At 38.6% G+C, this 27893-nt stretch overlaps 2 protein-coding genes across 4 annotated transcripts; one reads left to right on the top strand and one right to left on the bottom strand.

Moving 5' to 3' along the window:
• Window positions 1-1173: 1173 nt before the first annotated feature.
• On the top strand, window positions 1174-8553 carry LOC148359388 (uncharacterized). Of its 2 annotated transcripts, XM_088344003.1 has the most exons (10): window positions 1174-1303; window positions 1445-1598; window positions 1679-1753; window positions 2932-3019; window positions 3094-3411; window positions 3482-3611; window positions 5537-6106; window positions 7604-7735; window positions 7809-7858; window positions 7934-8553. In XM_088344003.1, exons 1-10 carry the CDS (start codon window positions 1206-1208, stop codon window positions 8014-8016), a joined length of 1698 nt encoding a protein of 565 aa, XP_088200129.1. In that variant the 5' UTR covers window positions 1174-1205; the 3' UTR covers window positions 8017-8553. The 2 variants fall into 2 exon arrangements, with proteins under 2 accessions (XP_088200129.1, XP_088200130.1); XM_088344004.1 differs by lacking the exons at window positions 1174-1303; window positions 1445-1598; window positions 1679-1753 and adding an exon at window positions 2294-2402.
• Window positions 8554-12806: 4253 nt separating this feature from the next.
• Window positions 12807-27592, bottom strand: pola2 (polymerase (DNA directed), alpha 2). Of its 2 annotated transcripts, none has more exons than XM_088344005.1 (18): window positions 27187-27592; window positions 26987-27118; window positions 26827-26911; window positions 24413-24470; window positions 24182-24291; window positions 23909-24108; window positions 23641-23729; window positions 21851-22003; window positions 20939-21001; window positions 20788-20839; window positions 18393-18511; window positions 18281-18319; window positions 18131-18198; window positions 15346-15448; window positions 15172-15278; window positions 13388-13444; window positions 13188-13314; window positions 12807-13127 (listed from the first exon to the last, which is right to left on the bottom strand). In XM_088344005.1, the coding sequence occupies exons 1-18, from the start codon at window positions 27269-27271 to the stop codon at window positions 12972-12974; spliced, it is 1803 nt and encodes a 600-aa protein (XP_088200131.1). In that variant the 5' UTR covers window positions 27272-27592; the 3' UTR covers window positions 12807-12971. The 2 variants fall into 2 exon arrangements, with proteins under 2 accessions (XP_088200131.1, XP_088200132.1); XM_088344006.1 differs by having other exon boundaries at window positions 26827-26912; window positions 26994-27118; window positions 27187-27591.
• Between the last annotated feature and the right edge of the window lie 301 nt (window positions 27593-27893).

A 27893-nucleotide genomic window follows, 5' to 3' on the forward strand; every position in this document is an offset into this window, starting at 1 on the left:
ATTTGACCACTAAATGTTTCTGCATTGTGTAGTAATACTAAAAACGAGTGCTGAAAAGCAGAAGGAAAAATACAAAAGCACGGGTAATCAAAGTGACCAAACTGCACTATTTTTTAATTTATATTTTGCCCGGCATTTAACGATGATTTTAGTTTTTGGGTGCTCGTAGAAGCAAGATAGGGACAAATATGTCGGTTCGCTCTAGGTGAGCCTCATGTTATGTAAAATAAATTTTGAAAAATTGACCTACAAGCAAATGGGAAATAGACAACATTTTTTTTAGCGCTTTAACGAGTCACAGAAGACCTCCCAAAGTGCTTTAAAATGTATTTCACACTCCCCATTAACTCACACAATCACACACTGATAGCGGAGCCAGCCGTGCAAGATGCCAACCTGCTTATCAGGGGCATTGGGGATTTAGTGTTTTGCCCGAGGACACATCAATATTTACCTCAGAGGGACTCAAACCTGCAACCCCTTGATTCCAAGATACTGAACTACCGCACATTATTTAAAACTGTACATTACTAAGATAATACATTATTTTTTGTATTATTTAAAGGAGGTGTGTGTAAGTTGGAATTGTTTTACTGGCTGCTGCCTTCTCCAGGCTTGTGTCCTCATTGCAGTCTCTGTCACCTTGTTCATGATACTAGTGTAAGTACATGCATTTCTTAGAAGCGCTTAAACAAACTATTCTATTTTTATTTTAAGGGTAGTTTGGGTTTGCGTTAGGACTGTTCTTAAAGCAGGCATTTTCTTACTGTACATTCACCATATTCATGCTACACTAACAAAAAGTAACACATGACGTGCCTCCACGGCACTCCTCCAAATTTACTATACCTCCAAGGCATGGTGGAAAATAAAGCATAAGGGGTCTTTGAACTCATTCCTTAATAGAGAAAATATTTAACTTTCAACTTTTTAAGAACACTTAAAAAGTTGCACCTCACATTTACTGTAAATCAAAGTTGTTTCATTTTTTAGTGAGTGTTTTTTTTACCACTAGGAGTTGCTAAGTAATAGATAAGCTCCCTTTAAAGTGATCTACAAACAATGTTAGTCAGTCAGTCAGTCAGTCAGTCAGTCAGTCAGTCTGGTCCGTCTATGCAAATTTTCTGAGCTCAAAGAGGATTTCCTGCCTTTGCCTCCGCCCCTCAAGCGACCTTAATCTCTGCAGCATTTGCAAATCTGCAGTCATGGCTACATCAGAGCAGAATCTACTATCACTTTATAGCCCAAATATAAACACTTTTAGCATTCATAAGGATGCGAGAGGAAATATTGAGAAAACAAGGTAAGTTTGTGCCAGCGGTAATTCATATCAGGTTTAGATTTTGTGTTTCTTTTCTCAGAGGAAACTGAGTCTGTAAATAGATGTTTATTATCAACTTGCCAAACACTTCTAAGGACAATTTATTTTACATATTCTCTTAAGTGAGACGATACGTTTGCAACAACGTTGGCGGGAGCTGAAGGCCAGAGAGCAAGCTGCCCGGCATCATAACCTGGAATTGCTCCAGCGGTTCGATAAGGCTCAAGATACACTGAAAGAGATGATGGCCGCCACTGCTGCCATGAGGACCATTCGGGTATGAGAAAGTGACACACATCAAAGAGCCTCTTTCTTCTTTTTGAATGTTGAAATCTGACTGATTGTTAAACCTTGCAGATGGAGTACGAACAGTTTCTGATGGACAGCAGGCAGAAAGAACTCAAAGATAAAACACAAGTTTATCACAGAGAGGTATAGGCCAATTTATATATATATATATATATATATATATATATATATATATATATATATATATATATATATATATACATAGTCATAATCTTTAAAGGCACATTGTGAAGAGGTAATATAACTTTATTAGTCTAAATAAAAAACTCCAGTATTAATTGGAATACTTATCAAAAATACATGAACTATCATATAAACGTGTATTTTAAGAGGTAAGGTGCAGAATTTGAAAACTTAAGGCTGCAATCATGACTTTAAGCCAGGAAATGGCGACAGAGTAACACATGTACATGCACGCAAGTATATGCAATTTCTTTTGCACGCCCGTTTGAACTCTTCTTTTTTCAACCTTTCGGGGGTTGGTTCCGTCCGGAACAGACCTGATGAAAAAAAAAGACAGGCGCAACGGAAATCAAAGCATAAGGGCTCTTTGATCTCAGCGGGGCATTGTTAGCACAAACTTAATAGAGTAAATATTTACCTTTCAACTTCTTAAATATGCATTTAACAATGCACCCCGCTTTTGAGACTTGTTGGTCAAGACTTATGTATTTATTCTACATGAGGCTCATCTAGAGGGAGTTTACATGATTGTCTACCATCTTGCTGCTATGGGTACCTCCAAAAAAACAAAAACATTGTGAAAGGCTCGGTAAAAAAAATCCATAGAAAAATTGTGCGGTTTGTTCACTTTGAGTCTCCGTAATTTGTATTCTCCCTTGTGCTTTGTAGCCGTCGTTTTTGGTTGGACCAAACCAGTGGTCACCAACCTTTTCAAAGCTGAGAGTTACTTTTTGTACTGATTGGATTGAAGGAATACCATTTTGATATAATAATAATAATAATAATAATAATAATACATTTTTAATATGACAACTTGTGTTATTTCTATGTTGTTGGTATGTTTTTACTGAGCTGTAATTATTAGTAGCTGAGTCAACCACTCAAACAGCATGTCAGTTAGAACTTGGTGCCCGTTGGCACCATGTTGGAAGCCCCTGCAATATACAATACAGTGAGATCTAGTAGTTAAGTAATACACAGTGTCCATTTAATGAGCATATTGAAAAGTACATGGATTTGCCTTTGGGATTGGCAACTTGATAGCTCTATCCTCATTTGTTGCAATTTAGTATGTTTCTGTACTGTGTTTCAATACATGGTATATGTTTCTCCAACAGAAGATGAAAGAGCAAAGGAAGACAAATTTGATCAGAAAGGTTGAAAAGAAATCAACATCTACCGCTGGAAAATCATCGCACTCACACAGTGAGTCTTCTTTAAAATGCACAGCTGGTTTGTTCTTATACTCTGTTAACAATTTTTCTGTTATCGTTGCAAAGATCCAAGCAGAAACCCGAAGAAAGATTCTGCTACACCAGCATGCAAAAAACTATCTTATTGTTCTCCTCCCAGCATGGATTCGCTTGCTTCTCCTCCCCACTCAGAACGGACCATCAAGAATTCTGGATTTCCTCAGATATCGCGGCACATCATTGCCAGTACGTCACCTGCCCGATTTGGGGCAAGGAAAGATCGACCACAGTGGGGTTTGGATGGACCCCGATCCTCTCTGGCATCCTCTCTGGAGGCGGCTGAGACAAGCGTCAACTCCAAAAAGAAGAGCCTTCATCTATCGCAGGAGCTGGATTTTCAACCAGGTGTGAACATGTAGAAATGTTTGTGTGCCATTCATTTATTCACATTTCTTTATCATTTGATGTTGAATAGTCCGTCTGTCCAGTCAACCTAATGGAAACGGAGAGAGCAGTAGTAGCAGCGGTACAGAGTGCAGACAAGCAATGAGTCTGATGAGGAACAAAACAAACATCTCAGGGGCAGACACAAGCAGCTCACAGAAGTAAGAACTTTATTATTGATACATTTGTAGTTTAGTAGACACTATAAATAAGGAGATCTTAATAAATGTTAAACTAGCAAGAAGAATAGGAGATGACTACAAAAAAAACCCTCGCAGTGCCAAATTTCAAATCTCTTTTTGAAGCCCTCCCCTGAGCCCTTTCTTTTTATTGTGTGCAATCGCTTACTGTAAATGAAGTACTGGTAAGTTTAATCGATCATTGAAAAAATATTTTTTAATGTATTGTGTTTATTTTTTAGGTGGAATTTGCAGTGTTGTTTAGAATGAATGGACTGCATTTAAATTAAATGTCAATTTCAACAAATCAAATGTGTTTGGAAAGCACTTTTCAGACAATGAATTGACACTTAAAGTGTGTACAAAAATATTAAGTGTACCGAAAGGAAATACAATACCCTGCCTTTTCCCTAACCAACAACCCCAAATACACAGACACACACAATGGCTAAAAACAAAAATCAGGTACATATATATATATATATATATATATATATATATATATATATATATATATATATATATGTATACCAGAGCTAGGGGGATATACCAGAGCCATATCCCCCTAGTGGGAGGTGGCTAGAGTCAATAATACATTCACATTTCTGACTCCTTCTGGGATATTGATACCGAGGAGGGGATTCCCAGCCCCCTCGCTCAAGCCAACTTATGTGTTGGGAGTTATTAGGTGACCAAAACCCCCAATTCCAACCTCTAATGCCATCGCCAAGCAGGTAGGCAATGAGTACCAATGTTGTAAGTCTTAGGTATGACTCGGCCGAGGCTTGAACAAGCAACCTTCCAGTCTCGGGGCGAGCGCCTTATCCCAAAGGTCACGGAGCTGATAAAATACAATAAATAAATAATACTACCCAAGTGAGGACAGGGATCTGAGGGAGCTCATCCACGCTGATATGGATGACAGCAGATTGCTTCAGGAAAGGATTATCAGCGATACACATAAAAACGAAATCAATTAAAAAAAGAAGAAAAACAACTACAGAAATAAGACAGAATATGAAAGAAAAAGTAAAATGTATGACAGTAAAAGGATAGAAGTTAAATGTAAATGGTCTGCATTTATATAGCACTTTTCAAGTCAATGAAGAACTCCCGAAGTGATTCACACTTTTGCCTTTTACACACTAACTAACCGATAGCAGCGTAAGCCATGCAAGGAAACTACCTAGTAACGGGGGCATAAGGGATTAGGGATTCAGTGTCTAGCCCAAGGGCAGTTCGACATATAACACGGAGGAGCCGGGAATCGAACCCCAAGACGAGCGCTCTACCTCCTGAGCTAATGCCGCTCTAAACAAACCAAACTAAGTAAAAATTACATTTAAAAGCCATAGTAAACTAGAATGATTGCGCACCACTAGAGCATCACTCACGTTGAGACATGAAACCATTTGTGGGTGGCATTTTCCTTTTTGGCAGGGTTACTGGCACATAAGAATGAGACACCCAAAGAGTAAGACTGAGCCCAGCAGGAGACTAAAATCCCCAAATTGTTTGAATATTCACTGTCGGTCCGGCCTGGGAGAGTGCAATGTCTTTCTGGGAAACCATGCTGATTCAACAAAACCGAAAGAGCTGAGTCCTTTTTTGAGGGGCATTTTTCACGTATAGCGTAACCTCCCTAACTGCCTATGAAATACGGTGGTCATATCTAAACTTCTTTCCCATTTGCTTAGGTGGATAGACACACATACAGATTTAAAAAAAAAAAAAAAATATATATATATATATTATAATATATATATAATGTATATATATATATATATATATATATGTACACGCACACTTAGAACCCAAAAGAAAACATAACCACCACCCTCGCTTTGCTCGCAAGTGATATGCTTTTTGGGCCTCCTCTTAACACACACTTTGCTTTTGAACACTAGTTCATCAAGATCTCTGGCAACAAAGGTGAAGACACCCAAGAGCAAAGTATCCTCACACAAAAGCGGCACCGGCAGCAGAATAAAACGGAACATTGGCGGACTCGTTGCTGGATTACCAACAAATACAGAGAAGGAGAGCGATTCAATAAGCGAATCCCAAGGTGAACTTGCAGCGAGTCAAAGGCCTTTAAACACGTCAAAGAATATCAACAGTTGTTCTCCAACTCCATCTGAGGCGTCAAGCAATGAGAGCAACACGGCTGTTGAAGAAAAGGACAACAAAGGACTGGAAAAAGATGCAGATAGAAAAAGTGATGAAAGACAAGAGAGTAATGAGGAGGACAGTGAGAACAAACGGACATCACCAGAGCATGAGACAGAAAAGGAGTCTGATGAAGATCAAGGATGTGATGAAAGGAAGAATAAAGAACAAGATTTGGCTTCGTTGCAAGGTGAAGAAGAGGAGGAGAAGGAAGAGATTGAGGAAAAGTCTGATGAAGAGGAGGAAAAGAAAGAAGACACAGAGGAGAGAGATTCCGACGACATCGTCATCCCACCTCAGCAGAACAAGTACATTAGAATTTTACCATTTCACCAAGTTGGCGGAATATTTATATCTATATAATGTATTTACTTGTGTATCTTAATTTTTATTAGAAATCGATCTAAAAATTGGGCTCATTTTTTTCAAAATTTGCTGTTGGTTTGAACGAGATTCAAACCCAGGTTGCAGTGGTGGGAGCAGCAAATACTGACTAATGGACCACTAATTGGATAGCTAGCTTGAGAAAAGGCCGTAGATTTTTGATCTCATACCACACTGTTTCTAGTCAGTGCCAAAGACGACTTAATTTCCTTGTGCGTCTCGTAACATGTGAAATAAACAACCAAATTAACCTTTGTCTCTGGTACTGTGACTAAAGATAGTGTAATATTTACATAAAAAAAAACAATCGTTTAATTTTGGTACAGATCGATCCAAGTAAATACAGGATAGTATTAAATAGATGGTTACTAACACCATACTTTTTGCTTGGAAATGTCATGATTATTGAAGAATTGAAACCCCCAGCTTCCCTTGAGTTAGCTTATATTTTTGATAAATACATCACCAAGATTTTACGCAAATGATATGTGTATTTTTTATTAATTATATTGCAAATATTAACAATATTAAAAAATATGTAGGAATATTTCTATTGCAACTGTTCCAGAACAAAAAACAAGGGAGTCAAACCAAAAAGGCAGCAATGTGATGAGAATAAAAATACCGTATAGCAATATTAACAAGAAAACTAAAGTACCTTCCATTGCACAATATTTTGAAAATATAGTCAGTAATTCAAAAAGTAGCAATTGTCTCTCCCTGGCCCTGTTGCCACAGTGACAATTGATTTACAGGGTTTTGTTCAGGAAAAGTAACACTTTTCAATTTTTTGTTATAGCTCATTGTTCTTTGCAGGGTCAGCTTTCCCAGGTGTTCATGTCAATCTGTGGTGATGCCACAGTAGCAAACAGCTTTACCACACAAATTACACCTAGCTTTGTCCTTTTTTGTTGTTGGAAAATAAAAGTCAACAGCAAGCTGCGCTTTCCATCAGCCTTAGGTTCTGGTAGGGGTGGGCGTATTGATCTGGCTCTCTTTTCTGCTCGGAAGAGGATGGAGTAGCAGGCAAGGTAGGGAGAGGTGCTTAAAGTGTTGGCCACACACTCAGGCATAGAGTGGCCAAGGACGCTACTGGGTGAGGGATAGAAGGGCTGCGCTCTCTACGTAAAAAAGCGGTGCTTTCAGGAAATTGGTGGAGGAGAGATGTAGTGATCCAAAGTCAAGTTTCGATTCGATCCAATCCAAGTACTTGCTTCGTATCAATAATATTGATATTTGGATCGATCTGCCCACCCTTGCATTTCATACTTCCCCTTTCATCTATATCACTAATGATCCAATGGTTAAAGTTAAGCTCCCTCAGTGTACAACATGCACTACAACTTTGAGTTCTTTTAAGATGAAAAAAAGATGAATATGGTACATTGCAGATAAAAAAAACATAATTGATTATGTTGCAGACCCAGGGTGCACTTCATCCCACAAGGAGCATCTGAAGATGAAGACGGTGCAATGTCCAATGAGGACTCAAGTGAACCTGATGATGAGATTGAAAATCTCCTTGCACCTCAACTTCCCACACAAATACACGAGTAAGTCAAACTAAAAGAGATGGAAACACATCCTTTGTGATATAAAAACCTGCTTCTATCTTGTATTTTACAGACTCAAAGATACAAAAACACTAGAGGAACCCAAAGGCATAACTCCCAAAGGTATCATCAGAAAGATCAAACAAAAATGCAAACTCGCTTTTTTTTAGGGGTTCTCAATTTAGATTTATTTTCCAGTGGTTTGCAACGTGGAGATTTTCCGAGGAGACTCACACAAGAATCAGCTAGGGGACTCAGACGATGACCATTTTTATGATTGATTTCTTTTAGATATAATACAGGGTACCTTATTCTTAAGACAGCACATATAATTAATACATACAGATGTGTTTTGAGGAAATTACATCAATTTAATATAAAACGCTTGGAATTAAGATAAAGGGTCACTGTGTATTGTTTCGCACCTCCTAGGGGTAAAAAATCCATTCATTAAAAAAAAACACAATATTGATTTGAATGATAAGCGAAAATACATGAACTATCATATAAACATTTTAATGTCCATAGGTAAGGCCATTTTTATTTAATTTACATAACATTGCTTTCTTGCTGCTACTGGTACTAAAAAGCTTAGAAAGGCTGGGCAAAAAATGAGAAAAAAAGGGTCCAGTTTGGTTACTTTTTTTTTTTTCCTCATGTTGAGGTTTTTAAGTTTTTCCTTGCCCTAATGTAGGATTTAGATCAGGGCATGGTGTAATAATAGTCTTTAGTTTTCAATAAGCTGTGATCTGTGCAGCCCTTTGAGACTCCTTGTGATTCAGGGCTAGACAAATAAACATGACTTGACTTTGAGTCTCCATAGTTTGTATTCTTTCTTGTTCTTTGAAGCACTTTTCACAATACAGTAACATCTGGAGGTCAACTATTACACAGTGTCCTCTTAAGGTATTGCCAACGGTGATATGTCTTTCAATTTGCACTTCAGAAGTTTAAAGCAGATCATGATACTGTATTCACCCAAAACTAGATTACAAATGTCAATATCGATACCCTACATTTGTGTTTATGCAGTAAATCAGTATTTGTTATCTAAATGGGATCAAAACTACATGCAACTTATAATGTGATGTAGTGATTGCTGGTGGGTAACTGTTGTGGTTATGTATGAAATGGAAAAATATGACATGTATGATGGTAAAAAAAGTCCTATTAATAAACACTTGTTGTTTTGGTGGCAGTCCTGTCACCAAAACAACATCTATAAATATATATCTCAAGAATGCGTACTTTCCTTAAATTGCTGGTTACATATTTTTGTGCCATTTTATGTATCCTATATTTTAAAATTTAATGAAAATCGATTCTGAGTTTTTGAAATGTATATCACATGCATATGACATTGCTGTTTTGCATCTTCCATCAGTAATGTACCTGTATTTACTCATCTTCATCCATGCAATGTTTGTGTTGTGTCGTCTGCTACAAGCCAAGTGAACTCTTTCCACGATGTTTTTAATGTGCGTTTACGTTTTGTAGCGTCATAAATTTTGTTTGCTTCTTTTGAATATTTCTTCTAGGGCTGAGGTTTTGGCTTGATTCCTAACCACTTATCCATTTTTCTTGTGTTCTCTGTGCGTCTACTTTGGAAAATGATATGCAAATGCATGACCTTATAACGCTCGGGAAAGTCCGGAAGCGCAGTTATTCGATGCAGGCTTCTGATTGGCTGCCGAGTATGCAAATTGCCAAACGAACCGAAATTCCGAAATTTCCAAACCGAACGAAGATTTCGAAATCGGAATAAAGCAAATGTTTGATTTGAAAAAAATAAAAACAGATTTATTTATTTTTTCTTTCTTGAAAAAGTTGTCGGCCACCCGGGCAGAGACGTTTTGTAAGTTGCACGGCCGACCTAAAAGATGCACGCCCCAGGCATCCTGGCAGACGTTATTTCAGACATTGTCTATTCATAAAAAAGCATGCCATTGTTCAGTGGGTTTTTGAGTTTTTCCTTGCCCTCATGTTGGTTCCAGATCAGGGGAAGGTGTAATAATAGTCTGAAAAAATAGTCTGTGTAATAACCTGTGAAGCCCTTTGAGACTCTTAAGGGCTATACAAATAAAAATGACTTGACTTTTATTCCAGTGGTCAGCAAAAAACCTTTAACATTCACCTACCCAGCAGTTTCCTATTCTTTTACCCTTTTATATATTAATTATGAGGTAGACAGGGAAATGTTGTTAATAACTTAATTTGTTTGATGAAGCTGTTCAAGATTGTACTCTAATAGAAATAATACAATTAATCAGTGTAAAAACATTGCTTTTAATTGTACCCATTTGGATTGATTATTGTTTTTTGAAAAAAAAAAAAAAAAAGTGAATGTAGAATAAAAAGTCATTGTACTGGCAGATCTTATTGCTCATTTTAAGTATTTTTTTACTATTAAAAAAAAAAAAAAGAAAATATGTAGTAAAACTTATAAAAGTGATATAGTAAAATCCCAAATTACTGTAAAATTATTAACAAAAGTAAATCACCGGTTTTACCTCCAAAACCACAGTGACCAGAAACAATGATAAAAATGTTACACTGTAAATTTATGTGACATCATTTAAGCTTAAAAACATAATAATAATAATATCTTAACATTTTCGACAGTGTGCCTCAAGATTTTTTTCTACTAAAAATGTGTGACTCGACTAAAAAAAGGTTGAAAAACAATGTTCTAGACTATTGGCAGATTTGAAAAAAAAAAAGAAAAAGCTGGATCTTTTTTTTTCTTCCTAGCTCCTCTGCCAATTTTTTTTTTAACCTAGTGCAGCCCTCGACTTAAGTTTGCTCACCCGTTATATGCTGTTTATCTTTATCAACGTGTTGGGAGTGACGCGAGACAAAGGTACACAATTTTCTCTGGAAAGAGTACAGTAACACTTTAGCAAAGATATGTAACTTTACTGTCATTACTGCGAGGTTAGGTTCTTATTAGTTTCAAGACATGTTTTAAAGGGTCCTCTGTTTCAATACCTCTATATAACTCATTGTCATACATCAGCATCTTTACCTGAAAGGTGGGCTTGTTTATATTTGCCTACAAAATACAACAAAATATTCTTATGGAGGCCCCATCTCAAGCAGAGTAAGAGAGCACTGTATTTCCCCTAATGGAGATTTTCTCTCACCCTTTAAACTTGCACCCAGGACAGCTGATCAACAATAAAATACAACTCAGTGATCAGCTTATATGTGCATGTTTGGTTGTGTTACCAGTGGCGAATTGTGGGCCGCAGGTGGTGCGCAGTGGCGGTTCGTGGGCTAAATGTTGGTCCTTTTTCGTAAAAATATTTTGGTAATACACCATGCCTGGAGAAAAACGAAAACATCTTGGACAATACCCCAAAATGGAGATCTTAGAGCGGTATAGGGGTCAAAGAAACAATAGATACGGAGTGTCTCGACTATGTGTTGGTTTTCAACCTCTCCAGATCGCACAAGGCAGGTAATGCAAGGAGTTCACTGCTTCAATTTGGTTTGTATGTTTTATTTACCGTAAATTCCGGACTATAAGCCGCTACTTTTTTCCCAAACTTTCAACCCTGCGGCTTATTACCAGCTCAGTAGCCTAGATGGTAGTGTGCCCGCTTTGAGACTGGGAGGTCGCTGGTTCGCGCCACGACCGAGACATACCTAATTGGTATAATGGCGGCGCCCTCTGGCTGCGGCTGCATCGACTCGCTACAACGGGTCAGGTGTATCGACATTTCGTTCTGTGTACATTGTTACAAAGAATGACAATACAAAGGAAATTATTATTATTATTATTCAGCGATGCGGCCAATTTATGTAATTTTTCTAACTGCCGCCAGCGGCGCTCGAGTGTAAAAGGTAAGATTTAGTCTGCAACTTCTTAGTTTGTGCACAAATTAATTTAGCGTAGACATATCCTCATCATGCAAATTGCAAAAAGAAAGGCACATGACGCAACTTTCAAGCTAAACGCAATCGAACACAGAAGGAAACAGAGCTAACGCACTTAAATTTTACTTTGACAGCGTGATGCTAGCGTGTTTTTGAGTAAGGGAGCGTGGGAGGACATCTACATGACAAAGTCTCTTTCCCATACTGAAGGAAGACGACTTTGATGATGTCATTTACAAGGAGGAAGATGAGAACGGCTTACCGTGCTTACTACAAGTACGGTATGTTTTCATAACAGAGCTGTTTACTGTGTTGCGAGCGTGTTGCTAGTAGCGTTTTGCTACCCTTCACAGGCACGGTTTGGGATGAAAGTTAGATTATTAAAGCTTTGAAAACTCTCGGTGTACCAGCTTTCTTTGTAAATATGTGTAACAATGTATAATATGTATTTGCAACTGTATATTTTTGTAATGTATTAATTTTAGAAACTTATTCTGTTTTGTACGAGCGAATGAGAAAGAAGGGGCGGGGCAAACGCGAGCTGACGGGAAGTGGAGTAAAGGTGAGACCCCACCCTTACCTTTGGAAATATACACTTTTTTCCTTGGATTACTTTCAACGGGCACCCGGACTCTGCAGGTCTGCATTTAATTTTAAGTACCAGTATCATTTTCCATTCATTGTGCCAGCTGTTTTTTGGACTGTATCGGGTATGGGTTAATTTCGTGTTTGTATTGCACTTTTCAATGTGGGCTCATGCGGCTAATATACAGATGCGGCTTGTGTATGTACAAAATCGTTTTTCCCCCCGAAATGTGGAGGGTGCGGCTTCTAATCAGTTGCGCTCTATAGTCCGGGATTTACGGTATTTTTTTTTATTTTAAAGCTGTTTTAGAGTGTGGACATTAATGCAAGCACATGCGGTAATTTGTAACTAGTTATTGTCTCAATAATGCGCTGTTTTTTAGTGTCAATTCACTTCAGGGGGAATTGGACTATTTTTCAAATGAATTAATTACTGTTTTTCAGTAACGCGCTCAAAACTGGTTTTGACAAGTTCTATTAAGCAGGGTTGAATAATTACCTCATAAGACTAAAATCGTCACTGTCAAGCGGTGGCAGCAGGGCAAAATCATTAATATTGTAGAAACCTATTGTCACACAGACAACGAGTGTCAACATTACACATACACACAGAAAAACACATTTTATTTATTGCTTATTTAGTGCCACAAACTGTCAGGAAAAAGGAACTGCCAAGACGAATCCTCAGATGTCCAGTAGAGGGCGCCATTGATCCTGCGTATTCGACACAGGCTCCATTTGACAAAACGTGTTTCATTAATGCTTCCTTCCGTCAAATCTTCACCACCTGAGCCGCCAAACAGCGGCTGACTCGTTCCTTTTCCTGGTCTGATGAGGCGGCCTGCTGAACCAGAAGTCTTCCATATGTGCCGCCTACCTGTCCTTTTGTCAGACGTCCGGGATTGACGCATACACAGCCAATCACGTCCTGTACAGTTTCGGGTAAGTTAAATGTAGAACAAGGGCACAACGTGATTTGATTGAGTACCTTGACGAAGTAGCGGAGATCCGATGGAATGACAAGTACGTCCGGTGTGATTGGCATCTGACCAAAGCTCTGGAACTTCTCATAGTCCATGTTCACGTCGTCCACAGGTGGATAAAGCGGGTAGTAACTGACAGGGAAATAACAAAATTCTGACACAAAATATAAAGAATGATTGATAGGTTTGTTTGTATTCAGCTTACCTTCTCTGGGTTAGTATGTGCTTGAGAACGCGGGAAAAGCGGTCTGACTTGGAGCCACTGTGACAACAAAGGTTACAGTAAATTCCAGACTCGTGAGCAAAACTGGATAACAGACTTGTAGGCAAATTTAAGGGAAAAAAAATAAGAGTGACTTGATAAGTACACTCGTTTGTGGACCATGTCTGCAGCTGCCCATCAACTAGCGGAGCAATCAATATGAATTAAATTGGCATCAATATATACGCAAGAGTGTTACAAACACTCAAAATAAAACTCAATGTACTGTACTGAAAAATTCATAATGCTTGCAGAATCACAACCGCCTGCACACACACTGAGCTATGAGAATGGTCTTAAGCTCTCCCACCCCTTGCAAAAGTATTGATTCAAGTACATAAAAACATACATAAATTGCTTGGAATCTTTCTAACATGTAGCCTTGGCTGATTGAATATTTTTGTTTGATAACAGGTGAGTAATTATCCACTATATTTTCCTATCAACCTGAAAACCGGTGACGTCATGTAAGGCTGTTATCAGATAACTGTTAGAACAATAATCACAGTACTCTTCCTTCATAACTATTGACGGGATGTATGATTATTATTTTTTTATGTTGTAGTGTATGTTGAGATAATTTCTTCCCCATGCCATGAGGCTCTTTAACTCCACCCGGGGAGTAAAAGCCCACATTAACACCCCCCCCCCACACACACACACACACATTTGTCATATTACCCTATTTTTATTTCATTGTGTATTTTCTGTAGCACTTTTTAAATACTCTACATCAACACATTATGGCCCTTTGAGACTCGTGATTAAGGGCTATACAAATGAAAATGACTTTAGTTGACTGTTTTTGTATTGTATTATTTATTTTATCATTTTATTTTTCAACACAAGGATACTGCTGGAAGTGTGAATTTCCCTGCGGGGATGAATAAAGTATCTATCTAGTAGTAGCAGCAGCAGCGATACGTGGTTTCCTCTTGCTTTGTAAATGGTCTGCATTTATATAGCGCTTTTCAAGTCAATGAAGAACCCCCCTAAGTGCTTTACAATGTGCCCCACACACACACACACACACACACACACACACACACACACACACACACACACACACACACACACACACACACACACACACACACACACACACACACACACACACACACACACACACACACACACACACACACACACACACACACACACACACACACACACACACACACACACACACACACACACACACACACACACACACACACACACAGGGGGCATTAAGGATTCAGTGTCTTGCCCAAGGACACTTCGACACGTAACACGTAGAAGCCGGGAATCGAACCTGCAATCTCTTGATCAAGACGAGCGCTCTACCTCCTGAGCTAATGCCGCCATTTGTCATGTGTGCAAGGGATGGGAGAGCTTAAGATCCGTTGCATGGCTCAACTTGTGTACAGGCTGTTGTGATTGTACAGGCTTCTAGGATTTAGTCAATAGATTACATTGAGTTTTGTTTCGAGGATGTTTTGGCACCATGCCGTGTCGATGCAGGGTCCCAACACGCCTTGAAGCTGGCGAGACCTGCGTGTCCGGCACACATACAAAGTCACCGCACACATACAAAGTCACCGAACTGAGTGTAAGCATTGCACTGTAAGCCGCAATATTTAAAATGTAAAAAAAAAAGGTGTCCTCTAGTCCGTTATTCACGGTATATCGAACCTTATGAATTAAATGAAAAGAAAATGAACAGTGTAAGCCTGTGGTCCTCTCACCAGCTGATCTCTTCTGCCCCCAGGTGGAACACGATGTCTGTGGAGGTAAGCCCAAAGGTCACGCCTTCAATCAGCAAAGTACATGGGTCAGGAACAAAGGTCACACGCTGAAAGGATTAAGACTTTGGGTTATGATAATGTTTCATTGTTATTTTAGTAATCATGGTAACTGACTGGGTTCTTGCTGAGGGTTGGTACGTTGAAGGGGGGCTGCGGGTAAATGTAATGATGGTGGACGTCTCTCTGCGAAGGAACAAATACAAGACGACATCCGACACTGCAAAAAAAAGAAAATGTTTTTGGTATAATTGATTCTATATATAGTAGGGGATTGCAGCAGGGGTGTCAAACTCCTTTTAGCTCAGGGGCCAGACAGTAGGAAAAAAAACCTTAGGGGGCCAGATTAATTTCAGTTCTTTATTCTATATACAGTTGTATGCAAATGTTTGCGCACCCCTGATCATTTAAGATTTCCCTTTATAAATAATTGTTGTTCAGATCAGCAATTTCAATTAATATATCAAATAACGGACAAACAGCAATATCTGAGAAGTGAAATTGAGTTTATAGGATTAACAGAAAATGTGCAGTAATTGCTTAAACAAAAGTAGGCAGTTGCATAAATTTGGGCACCCAACAGAAAAATTACATCAATACTGATTAGATCCTCCTTTTGCAGAAATAACAGCCTCTAAACGGATCTGGATTCTGGTTAAAGGCATTTTTGAACATTCCTCTTTACAAAACACCTCCACTTCAGTCAGGTTTGATGGTTTCAGAGCATAGACAGCCCACTTTAAATCACACCACAGATTTTCAACAATATTCAGGTCTGGGGACTGAGATGGCCATTCCAGAACATTGTACAAGTTCTTCTGCATGAATGCCTTAGTAGAATTTGAGCAGTATTTGGAGTCGTCTTGTTGAAGTATCCAGCCCCGGTGCAACTTAGGCTTTGTCACCGATTCTAGAACATTGTTCGCAAGAATGTGCTGATACTGACTGGAATCCATGTGACCTTCAACTTTAACGAGATTGCCAGTATCTGCACTGGCCACACAGCCCCTGAACATGATGGAACCACCACCAAATTTTACTGAGGGTAGCAAGTGTTTGTCTTAGAATGCTGTGTTCTTCTTCCGACATGGATACCACCCCTTGTTATGTCCAAATAACTCAATTTTAGTTTAATCAGTCCACAGCACCTGATTCCAAAATGTGCTTTAGCATACCTCAAGCAACTCTGTGGCATGTGCGCAGAAATGGCTCCTGCTGCATTACTCTCCTATACAGCATCTCCTTGTGCTAAGTGCGCTTGATAGTTGAACGATGCGAAATGACACCATCTGCAGCAAGATCATGTAGGTCTTTGGAGCGGTCAGTGGGTTGTGTTTGACTGGTCTCACCATCTTTCACCTCTGCTTATCTAAGATTTTTCTTGGCGTGCCACTCCGGGCCTTAAATAGAACTGTGCCTGTGACTTCCTTTTCTTCACTATGTTCCTCACAGTGGAAGCTAAGAGCTGAAATCTCTGAGCTAGCTTTTCGTATCCTTCTCCTAAACCATGATGTTGAATAATCTTTGTTTTCAGGTCATTTGACAGTTGTTCTGAGGCTCCTATGTTACCACTCTTCAGAGAAGATGCAAAAGAGGAGAACAACTTGCCACTGGCCGCCTTAAATACCCTTTCTCATGATTTGCTTCACATGTGTATGTAGGTCAAGGGTCAATGAGCTTAGCAAACAAATTTTGTATTCCATTAATTAGTGATAAAAGGTAATCAAATCAATAAAACAACAAGGGTGCCCAAATTTATGCACCCGCCTACTGTAAATCCTATGAACTTAATTTCCCTGCTCGGATATCACCGTTTGTCTATTTGATATATTCAAATGAAATTGCTGATCCGAACAACCAATGATTTATAAAGAAAAATCTTGAAAATGATCAGGGGCGCCCAAACATTTGCATACGACTATTTTAAACTGTGGTATTTTCTTCTGTAAATTTTCTTGCGCCATTAGGATGGCACTCGAAATTTTGTTTTGTATTTACAGTTTATAATGAAATTCTATTTGAGTAAATAAATGCCATAAAAAGTGTGCGATGGTTGTAGGGCTGGGATATTTCTGAGCCTCACAATTAAATGTTTCAGGGTTCTAAGATTTAATTACAAAACAATTATTATTTTTTCCTCTCAAAATATTTTTGTTTTACAAAAATGTAGTCTTGTTGAATTTATCAACTGTGCAGTCATGAAAGAAAAACAATGTATTCATTTACATTAGTTTATTTAACTATACTAACTGGTAAGTGATCAAAATGGCATGTAAAAACTCATTTAGTGGAGAGGACTTTAAAAAAAATTGATTTATTTTTGGCATGTTATATAATCTTTATTATGAACATGTGTACCTAAATTTGGGAAATTTGCTGTTAGATTTCATATTGATTATAGAAAGGAGCTAAGCTTCTTTAAATTTTTTGCTAAGACAACTAAGTATTATGTTTAATTTTCTTTTATTAAGTTTAGGTACTAACTGATCATTTGCCATCACTTGGGATAAAAAGCGTAGTTTAATCGCAAATACTGGGGTTAAAAGAGGCATACATGCATCATGTTCCCTTAAACAGTGCGTTTGGGAATTCAGCTTTTAAGCAAAATAACATCAGGATGCGTATTTCCTCAAATGTTCTCAGGTTGGTAAATGGTAGTCAGCAAATACCACCACAGGGGGTGGTTTGATTTAAGAGTAACGACATCCAGTCGATATATTTAAAACTGCAGGTCATTGTTTGAGTGATGCGGCTCATTTCTCTCTTGAGCTTCTCTCAGCGTTGTCTCACGAGTTGTGTTAGTTTGTGGGTCGGACCCGGCCTGCGGGCTGTATGTTTGACACCCCTGATTTAATATTGTTATATTGCATGTGGAATTTGTGACTAGAAGACGACAACATACGATTTTGTGCTTTCCACGATGCTTTCGACACATCTTAAGAAAATGGCTTCAAAGGGTTCTTGAGATTTCTGTTGGACAAAATACAAAAACTTATAAAATACACAAAAAAAATCTTTCCATTGTGCAAAACTCATCTAACGGTAAGCGTACCTCGATTTGTTCATGTTTAGCGTCAACAAAAGGACCCAGCTGCAGAAAAAAATAACAGCTAAATGTAACATTTCTGCAAACAATGGATGGTGGAAAAAAAGGGGCAATTTACAAGTATGCAGACGTCAGGGCGGTCCCTCGCAATGACCTGGATCAAGTCCAGGAGGGGGTCAAAGTTCAGGCTATCTGAAGGAGTGTACGGTCCGCAAGCCACCAGAACATTGACCGGTTCTAGAATTGAAGACAAGGACTATTGAGAGCAATATTTACATTTTCCATAACGCAGTGTTTCCCATACCATATTGTGTATATACAAGGGTTTAATTGGTCCCGACCATGGACTCTAAACATGCAATATTAAAATAATCTAATCATATCTTTAAATATTTAGAAAACCAAAGTTTATCAAAATAACTTCTCATGATATAAAAGATCGCAAATGCCGTGGTAAGCTCGCTTGCACACTTTTGGTTAATGGGTCAATAGAGTATGCATGTTTTTTTCTCTGATCGCTACGCTAATCTATATGCTGAGTAAAGGTAGGAAGGGGTTTCTCAATGTATGAATAATCACATACACCATGGTGTGTACTACGTTTCTGTCAGATAGCCTGGACCTCATTATGTAATGATAGATTACGCAACATTATTTAAAAAAGTTTTACGGTCATTTATTTTAATAACCTTTATTTCTTCAATTTACAGTAAACATTTACCTAATTGTAACTTTCAAGTTGTGTATACTACCCAGCTTTTAAGTTGGGCAACACAGAACCCCTAAAAACCAAACAACATAACAAAATGTAAAGTAAAAATATTTACCTTCCAGTGCAATAACAAATTCAGTATGAAATACATGAATAAATAATTCACTTTCTTACACATAACTAATTTCGGGATCCCTGGGAAAACCCAACATATACACACATTTACACACTTGCTGATCTACAAAACATAAATTGTAAAATCCCTAACATTTTTAGCTTTTGACACACTGAACAGATTGAAAATCAAAAGCCAAAACAGGGACCTTAAAAAAATGCAAATAACTTAAAATTACTAACTGCTGTGCAATAAATAAACTATAAAATACAGAAGAAAATTAACAGTTTTAAGCAATTTAGAAAAAGAAACTCTGAAAAACACGCAAAAATACTGATTAAAATGTGTAAAACAAAACGCAGTTTCTACTGAAGATTTGCATTTAAAAAGTGCTTCAGCGTTGAGGGTCTGATGCAGCTTCTGCCACTAAAAGACAATGCTCTCTGCTTTGGAGCCATCAATATCATTGGAGTGAGTCCAAATTTGGCTCCTTCTCCTGTGTTGGCTCATTTTTTATTATACATAAATCAAACGTTTGCCTTATTCACATTTCGAAATCTTCAGCAGCCAATCAGAAGCCTGCATCGAATAACTTCGTGCTTCCAGACTTTCGCGAGCGTTATAAGGTCAGGCCTTAGCATATAATTTCCAAAGTAGACGCACAGAGAACACAAGAAAAATGGATAAGTGGTTAGGAATCAAGCCAAAGCCTCAGCCCCAGAAGATTCAAAAGAAGCTAAACAAATGTATGACGCTACAAAACGCAAACGTACATTAAAAGCATGGTGGAAAGAAAAGTTCACGTGGCTTGTAGGAGATGACGCAACGCAAACGTTGCATGAATGAAGATGTGTAAATACAGGTACATACTGATGGCAGATGGAAAACAGCGATGTCATACATGCAATCGATGTATGAATGTGATAAGTAGATTTATAATCAATGTAATTTTAAAGTGTTGTTCTGTTACATATTCTGAATATCAATCCTTAATACTTTGCCACAATTGTTTTTTTTTTTTTTTTTTGCTATTAGTCATCTTATGCTTCAAGTTGTGAAAAATGGGGCAGGCAACTTTATGGCTGGGCAGAAAACCTTTCAGAGTTGTCTGCCTTGGTGTCCAGTAACTTTATGTCATGAGTTCCAGACAATAGTCCAAAGTCAACGTCTGTGTCGGAAGTTGCTATGTGTATTGTGGATTGACCTAACAAATGCACTGAAAGGCCTGATTGAAAACCACATCACCGTTTTGATATTTGCATAATTGTGGTCACCACATATACTGTGTTTCTATGCCTTTGCCCTGTGGTTGTTTGTTAGTAAAACATTTGAAAACACTTTCTTTGTAACGTTTATGTAAATATTTCACATTGCAACGTGGGCACTTAGACAGTTGTGGGTAATGTATGAACACTTATTTTTTCCTTGAAAAATGAAGTGTGCGACTTAGTCAGGAAATAGCCTATAGATCAATTAAAAACGCATACCTAAAGTTCAAATATTCATTATATATACACAAAACAGTAAACTGAGGAGATTTAAGAACTATGATGTAGCTCCTAATAAAAAGTTCCATTTTTTCTTCATAGCAAACAGTTGATAAATTCTTATTTTGAAAATTACATCCCCACCGTACTTATTTTTTGGTGTATAGGCAAAGGGAAAAATGTATTTATTCTTCTCTACCTTCATCTGGCTCCATTTTTCCTTGTGGCGCATAGAAGGGAAGTGGAATTCCCTGGTAAAGAGAAAAACAGAATCAAAACAAAGATGGCAACAAGCTCTGGTTTCAAAAGAAATGACTTAATGATGTATTTTATTCAATACATTAACTGACCTCATGAAGTTTAGAAACAACTAGTTTTCTTCCTGTTGTATTCATTCCTTCCATTGCCAACACCTAGGGGAGAACGGAAACAGTTAACGCTCAGGAGAAGAGTAAAATTGCCCCCCTACATACGAGGTTAATTCCTTCCAAGATCAAGCTGGTTTCTAGAATTCCTCCAATCTTTAGCATAAGAGAAAACTGAAAACGAATCAATCCGTTTCTGGACTTCCAAAATAATTAAGTTAAAACTAAGTCAAACACATTGTCCTGATGACCAAAAACATTTTCTAATAGTGATTAAACATACAAATAAGAGTTATGAGATAAGCAAAATGACAATAACTAAGTAAAATGTGAGTGCGTTATTAGTAATTACCATGAAGGAAGTCAACAGTTGTTAACTGAGGTTTATCCGTGGTGGTGGAGGAGTGAGGGAAAGTGGTGCACCAGGATTCGGTGAGCAACGATAATTGCGATAAATGCAATAAAATGAACAGAAATGCATGGAATCAGGTCTGTATGGCGGGAAATGCACGTGCTAACAAGTGAGCGGTCTTAATCACTCTGTCTTCTAGGGTTTGAGTCTTAATTTTCTCTCGTATGCCAAGCAAGATTTTTGCTCAAAAGACATCTCGTATCTTGATTTTCTCGTAACTCGAGTAGTAGAGTATGTAGATGCGCCATTGTACTTAGGAAACATCCAAATTTAGACATTGGAAAGCACTTTATTAAAAACAACCTTCAGGTGAAAATTAATGTGCAAGCTCTCGGACGGACGCTGGCTGAGTTTCTAGACCAGTTCCTTGGCAAACTTGGTTTATGTAGGTGGACCATATAACTTGTTGCACATAGTCTCAGTGCACAAGCAAAGGAGAACCCACCACAGAAATAAGCTTCACCAACGGTATTGTTTCTACACACCTGGCCTGGAAAAAGAGAATACTCCTGGAGTTCTGACAGGTCTACTTGTACTTGCTGACCGCCGTCCTCTGGGCCTGCTTCCAACAAAACCGACTGCGCATTCAATTTGCCGTTACCGTCGCAGCACACCTGGCCTAGAACGGAAACGCAGTCCTGCAAAAAAGAGGGGTCGCCAACTCTTATACATAAATATTGACGCATTTGGTCAGCACACACAATTTAATGGTCTAGCTTGGCGATGTAGTCCAAGAATACAAGAAGTTATTTCTTCTGTCTGTCTTTTACCATTAATTAATTTCCATCCATCCATTATCTGCACTGCTTATTCTCAGTAGGGTCGCGGGGGTGCTGGAGCCCAACCCAGCTGTCCTCAGGTAGTGGGCACGTGACACCCTGAACTGGTTGCCGGCCAGTCACAGGGCACACAAAGACAGACCAATCACTCGATCATTCACACCTATGGACAATATGGACCGGCCATTTAACCTGACATGCAAGCACGGGGAGAACATGCAAACTGCACACAGGAAAGTTAGATCTCATGACTTCAGAACTGTGCCGCAGACGCACTAACCACTCATCCACCATGCTGCCATTCAATTAATTTTAAATGATACAATTACCCAACATCTATTCAAACATCGAAATTCCATGCTAAATGTTCAGACAAGGCTAACTAATTTTAAAAAGGGATAGCGTGCATTATTTAAGACCTTTGAGAGTTAAAAGACGATTTTTCATTAAAAAGGGAAAAAAGAAGTAATTACACATGTACGATCATACAAACATTTTTCAAATTAGTATTTTGTTTATTTACATTACACTGCGAGCAGGGGAGTCAAACTCAATTGCATGGAGGGCCAAAACTCAAAGCAAACCTTTGGTCGCAGGCCGAACAGGAAACCTTAATTAAATACATTAAAACGTAACAAAAATATAAATATATATATGTGCATTTGAAACAGACAGGAATTTTCCAAAATAAGCAAACGTAAACTATAACTCTCTATAAAAATATCTCCTGTGAAAACACACAGGTTTATCTGAAATGTCACTTAAATATTTGGGCTCTTGTCGGTTTTGAAAGGTTTCGTTTTTAGAAACAACTTTTTGTGCGACCATTGTGATGGTTTAGCATCCACGTAATCCACAGCAACAGAAATGTCACCCCGCTTTTCTCACTTTGGCCTTCTGTTACATTGTGATAGAAAGAAATTCGGCCCCGTTAATGCAATAAAATGTCTAGTTTTTCAATTAGCCTATATGTTGTTTGTCAGATAGTTTTCAAAGTGCCTGTGATTGTCAGGCCACAGCTGACTCAATTAATGCGGAGTCCTGTGGCGGCGGCAGAAACGCTGCATTGTGGGATATGTAATTTGAGAGTTACCACCGTTTCACAGAGCTGGGCCTTTATAGTAGATGTATATAAAATGATTTTACGGGACTGGCATAATTGTACGCAGCGTTCCGCGAGTTAAACACCCATGATCTCGAGGAAGCAGACATCAACTGTTCACCATCTTGCTGCTATGGGTACCCGAAAAAAACAAACCTTGCGAAAGCCTAGGAGAAAAAAAAATGGTGCGGCCTCATCACTTTGAAGTTTGTTTTGTTCCTTGTGCTTTTTAGCACTCGTTTTTAGTTGCCCAACACAAAGTACAGCAACATCTAGTAGTCAAAAAAATTGTGTCCTTTTACACCAAAAAAAAAATGTTTCAGTGTGAAAACTAAAATGAAATAAAAACAAGCCAACATAAATAAAACAATAAGTATAAGTTACAAGGATGCACCTGAGCTGGCAGTGACACAGGAGAAAACTCTTCGATGTTGAAGCGAGACCGGAGTTCTTCTCCCAGTTCCTCAATCTTCTCAGTCAACACTTTAAACACATGTCAACAAAAATAGAGTTTAATCATTATGTTGTTCAGTAAAGTACAAATAGCAAGTGTCAACAAATATCATAAGTTCACAGTCTTTAAAAATGGTAATATTCAAAAACAAAAACAATTTAAATCTCAATGATTGTTAGTGTTTGGAACACTATTTTGTTTCTCTTACCATTCCGGATGTCACGCAGTCTCTGAAACATGTACTTGTAGCTGGTACGGAGTGAATACTCGGGCCCCTCCAGCAACTCCAACTGTAGACTTGCACCAGAAGCCTTCCTGCCGGCCCAGCGTGTACCCTGCACTGCCCCGAAAGAGACCACAACCTCTCCTTTCCCTGCACGTTGGCTGTACTTCTGTGAGGGTGTAGCACTGCGGAGAAAAGAACAACCAAAGTCAAAAGAGGAGTTTTAAATGTGGGTCAAAACTGTTTAAGGTAGAATACCTGGGAGAAAAGCAAGCAGGAGACAACAGGACGCCAGGACTGGTCAAAACAGATGAGCCCCTTTTTGAGTGTGGATTATCTGGAGTGGTTAGCACCCGTTTCTGGGAGCCCTGCACAAAAGGTTCACAGACTGGGAAATTGAATATGTGGGCATAACTATGAATTTAAAAATTCTACATTAACAACCAATGACTATATATTATTGCCTTAAAGACTTCATTGATAACCAACCTTTGCAGGAGTTGAGTAGCAGTCCAGGAGATTTTCTTCATCCTCTTCTGCTTTTATTCTGAAGGATAGGTTAAAGTAGGTGATGTGATTGCTTTTTAGATTTGTATTAGTCTGAGGGAATGTGATTGGATTCTTTTTAAAGCAGCCTTGTCAATGTTAAATAGACAGAGAGCCAAATCAAGAATTTGGCTCCTAGTTGAGCGCAGGACTGATGGACTGTTGACAAATGTTCAAATGTCTCATAGTTGACTAGACTGGCCAGTGGGCAGCCAAATGAGCTAATTGAACCCGATGAAAACCTTAGAAATAGTTTGCAAAATGATCAAATAAATGAATAGTTCCTCAGTTTATGTATATAGTTTCTTAGTTTCTATTCTTTTTCTACACTGGCAACTGTGTGGACAAGAAAGGAAGAATTTCATTGTGAGGGGAAATGTGGTTCTTTACTTTGCATATGACAAACACTATGAATTCATCTTGAATTTTCAACAGGCACAAAAAACAGAAAAAAATTCCCTGATAAGAAAATCCCCGTAACCCGAACATTAAATGAAAGAAGCTGCTAACGCTAGTTGTTTACTTTGTGTGAGTTGCAGCTAAAGCCAGTGAGAGCATCTGACAAGTGAGCTTTTAAAGCCACCTTAGCTGCTAATGTTGTAAGTTGACACCTAAAGTAATGCTAGACAATACAAATACCCACACGAACAGCTAAAGCTAAATATGCACAAACTATCAAAAATAGGAACTGATTGTTTTACAGTGCATTATGCGCATTAATTTACAATTTTCCGATATTTTCAAGTGGGAAATTTCTGCTAGAAGCTGCTTCAGCGATGCTAGCCACCATTATTCAGACAGTAGCTGAAAGTTTTTACATTAGCCAAAGTGTGCTAATTGACTTTAAAGAAAAAAATAATACAGGCATTTCTGTATGCCGTGACTGCTCTGAATATTGACAAATGTAATATCACCCAGAGTGTCCCAGTCAAAAATTTATGTGTCATATTTGACCCCGATTTTCCTTTCAAACAGACGTTAAGAATATTACTAGAACAGCTTTTTTCCATCTTCGCAACATTGCTAAAATATGCCGTCTCAGTCGGATACGGAGATTATAGTTTATGCGTTTATTACCTCCCGTCTTGATTGCTGTAATGCACTACTCTCTGGTATCCCAAAGTCCAAAATCTAGAGCCTTCAGCTGGTACAAAATGCTGCAGCGAGGCTTTTAACTAAGACAAGAAAGTTTGATCACATTACCCCGATAATAGCTAATCTGCATTGGCTCCCTGTTAGCTTAAGGTGTTATTTTAAGGTTCTGTTGGTAGTATACAAAATCATGCATGGACTTGCTACCTCATCTTTCACAATTAATTTCCCCCTATGTTCCAGTCTGGAGCCGTCGATCTGAAAACACTGGTCTACCAGTGATCCCAAGAGCCAAGAAGAGATCTGCAGGTTCAAGAGCGTTCTCCATTTGGGCCCCGGTGCTGTGGAATGCTTTTCCCCCCCGAGATTCGATCTGCAACCTCAGTGGAAAAATTAAATCTAAACTTAAAACACACTTCTATTCTATGCATATGAATAACCTATATTTTATGTTGACAAATCCCATACGACTCCGTACCACCCCATGGGAAATGGTATCGCAGAACGATTTAACCGAACATTGGGAGAGATGATCAGAACCCTTACCCCTCAGTCCAAAGCAAAGTGGCCACAAATGCTGCAGCAGCTCACATTCTGCTATAACTGCACAGAGCATGAGACAACAGGGTTTGCACCGTTTTACCTAGTGTTTGGTAGGATCCCTCGTCTCCCTGTCGATGTCATGTTTCAACATGCTAATACCAATGATGCTGTTGTCAGCTACTCTGACTTTGTAAGCCATCTGAAGAAAGATCTACATGAAGCTGCTCGGATTGTACAGAGGAATACTCTCACCATGCATAGTAATGTGATTGATATTGTCAAGCTGAGCTGGAGGAAGTGGCTGGGGATAGGGACGTCTGGGCTTCCCTTTTAACGCTGCTGCCCCCGCGACCCGACCTCGGATAAGCAGAAGACAATGGATGGATGGATGAATATCTGTGAATTATTTGCCCTCATGTAGGTTACAGATCAGGGGATCGTGTCATAATAGTCTGTGGTTTCCAATAATCTGTGGTCTGTGCAGCCCTTTGAGACTCTTTGTGATTAAGAGCCTTACAAATAAGCACGACTTGACTATCATTCTCTCAACTGAAATATTTTGTTTTAAGTTAAAACACAACCAAGGACAAAAATCTACTAACCATAGAAACACTGCAATATGTAATAATGTGTAAATCAGCTCAGGGGCCATAGAAAACCTTCTCATTAGCCACATCCGTCCCGCAGGCCTTTACTGTGTTCATATGTGTTTTAAAGGATACATATCCTGTATTGTGTTAATGTCCCTGGGTTTATTTCGCTCTTCTCTTATAAAGCTTTGTTTGGACTTATTCCTCTTGTTTAAAACCTGCCAAGAAAATCAGAAACATGTTCAGACCAAGCAATTAAATAAATCAAATTTTACAAAGAGTTGCACTTTTCCAATTACTTCGTGTTGGAATTGTTCCAGAGTGTCCACAGAGATCAGCAGTCCATTTTTAGTGGTGCTGTATGCAACCCATTCCAAAACCCAATCGTCCGCTTGGATACGGTTGCAAATGCATTGCTCCACCACTGTGAATAACAACATAATACAAGTAAAAGGAGAAAAGAGAGCAACATCTTAAAAATTTGCTACTTACTTTTGTCTAAGGCGGAGTCATCTGCACAAACTATGCAGAACATTTCGAGTTCCGATTTTAGATTTTCTGCTGTCACTTGCGCCATTGTTGCTCGTTTTCTGGTTGTCAACAGCTTACAAAATCGAGATCGACAGGAAATTTCAATTAAAAATGATATTTTCGTGGCTACCAGTTGCGACAACTGAACGACTTAGCACCCATCCGCGCTATAATTTAACACGCACATACACTTGGAAACACTACATTTATCTAACACGGAGAAACCCCGCCATTAGTTTAACATAAGCGGAAGCTAGTTTCATTTTACCGCAAAAATATGCCTCTTTCTTCAACTTCCGTTATTTTGGGGTTCTTCTCTGCCCTCTGGTGTTTCGGAGCACCCCACGTTGTTTCAAAACCACGATCAGCAAATGGTAAATGGTCTGCACTTATATAGCGCGTTTCAAATCACTGAAGACCTCCCAAAGCGCTTTATGAGATTCTGTTTGTAATATAGTATTTTTGGACAAGACAATTGAATGGGACGATTACAACCAAACTTATAATGAAAATCTGGCGACAATTTAAACATAATAATTTAGAAAAGTTGTTAGCTAATTTAAATTAATCCATGGGCGTGGCGTAACTGGCCCGTAATTTAGGGGTGCTCAAAGCCCCCCAAATTCAACCCAAGCCCTCCAAATAATATAGCATTTTATAAACTTTTT

The sequence above is a fragment of the Urocampus carinirostris genome, chromosome 9, assembly GCF_059441175.1.
Source record: "Urocampus carinirostris isolate Australia breed hairy pipefish chromosome 9, RoL_Ucar_1.0, whole genome shotgun sequence".
Lineage (NCBI taxonomy): Eukaryota > Metazoa > Chordata > Actinopteri > Syngnathiformes > Syngnathidae > Urocampus > Urocampus carinirostris.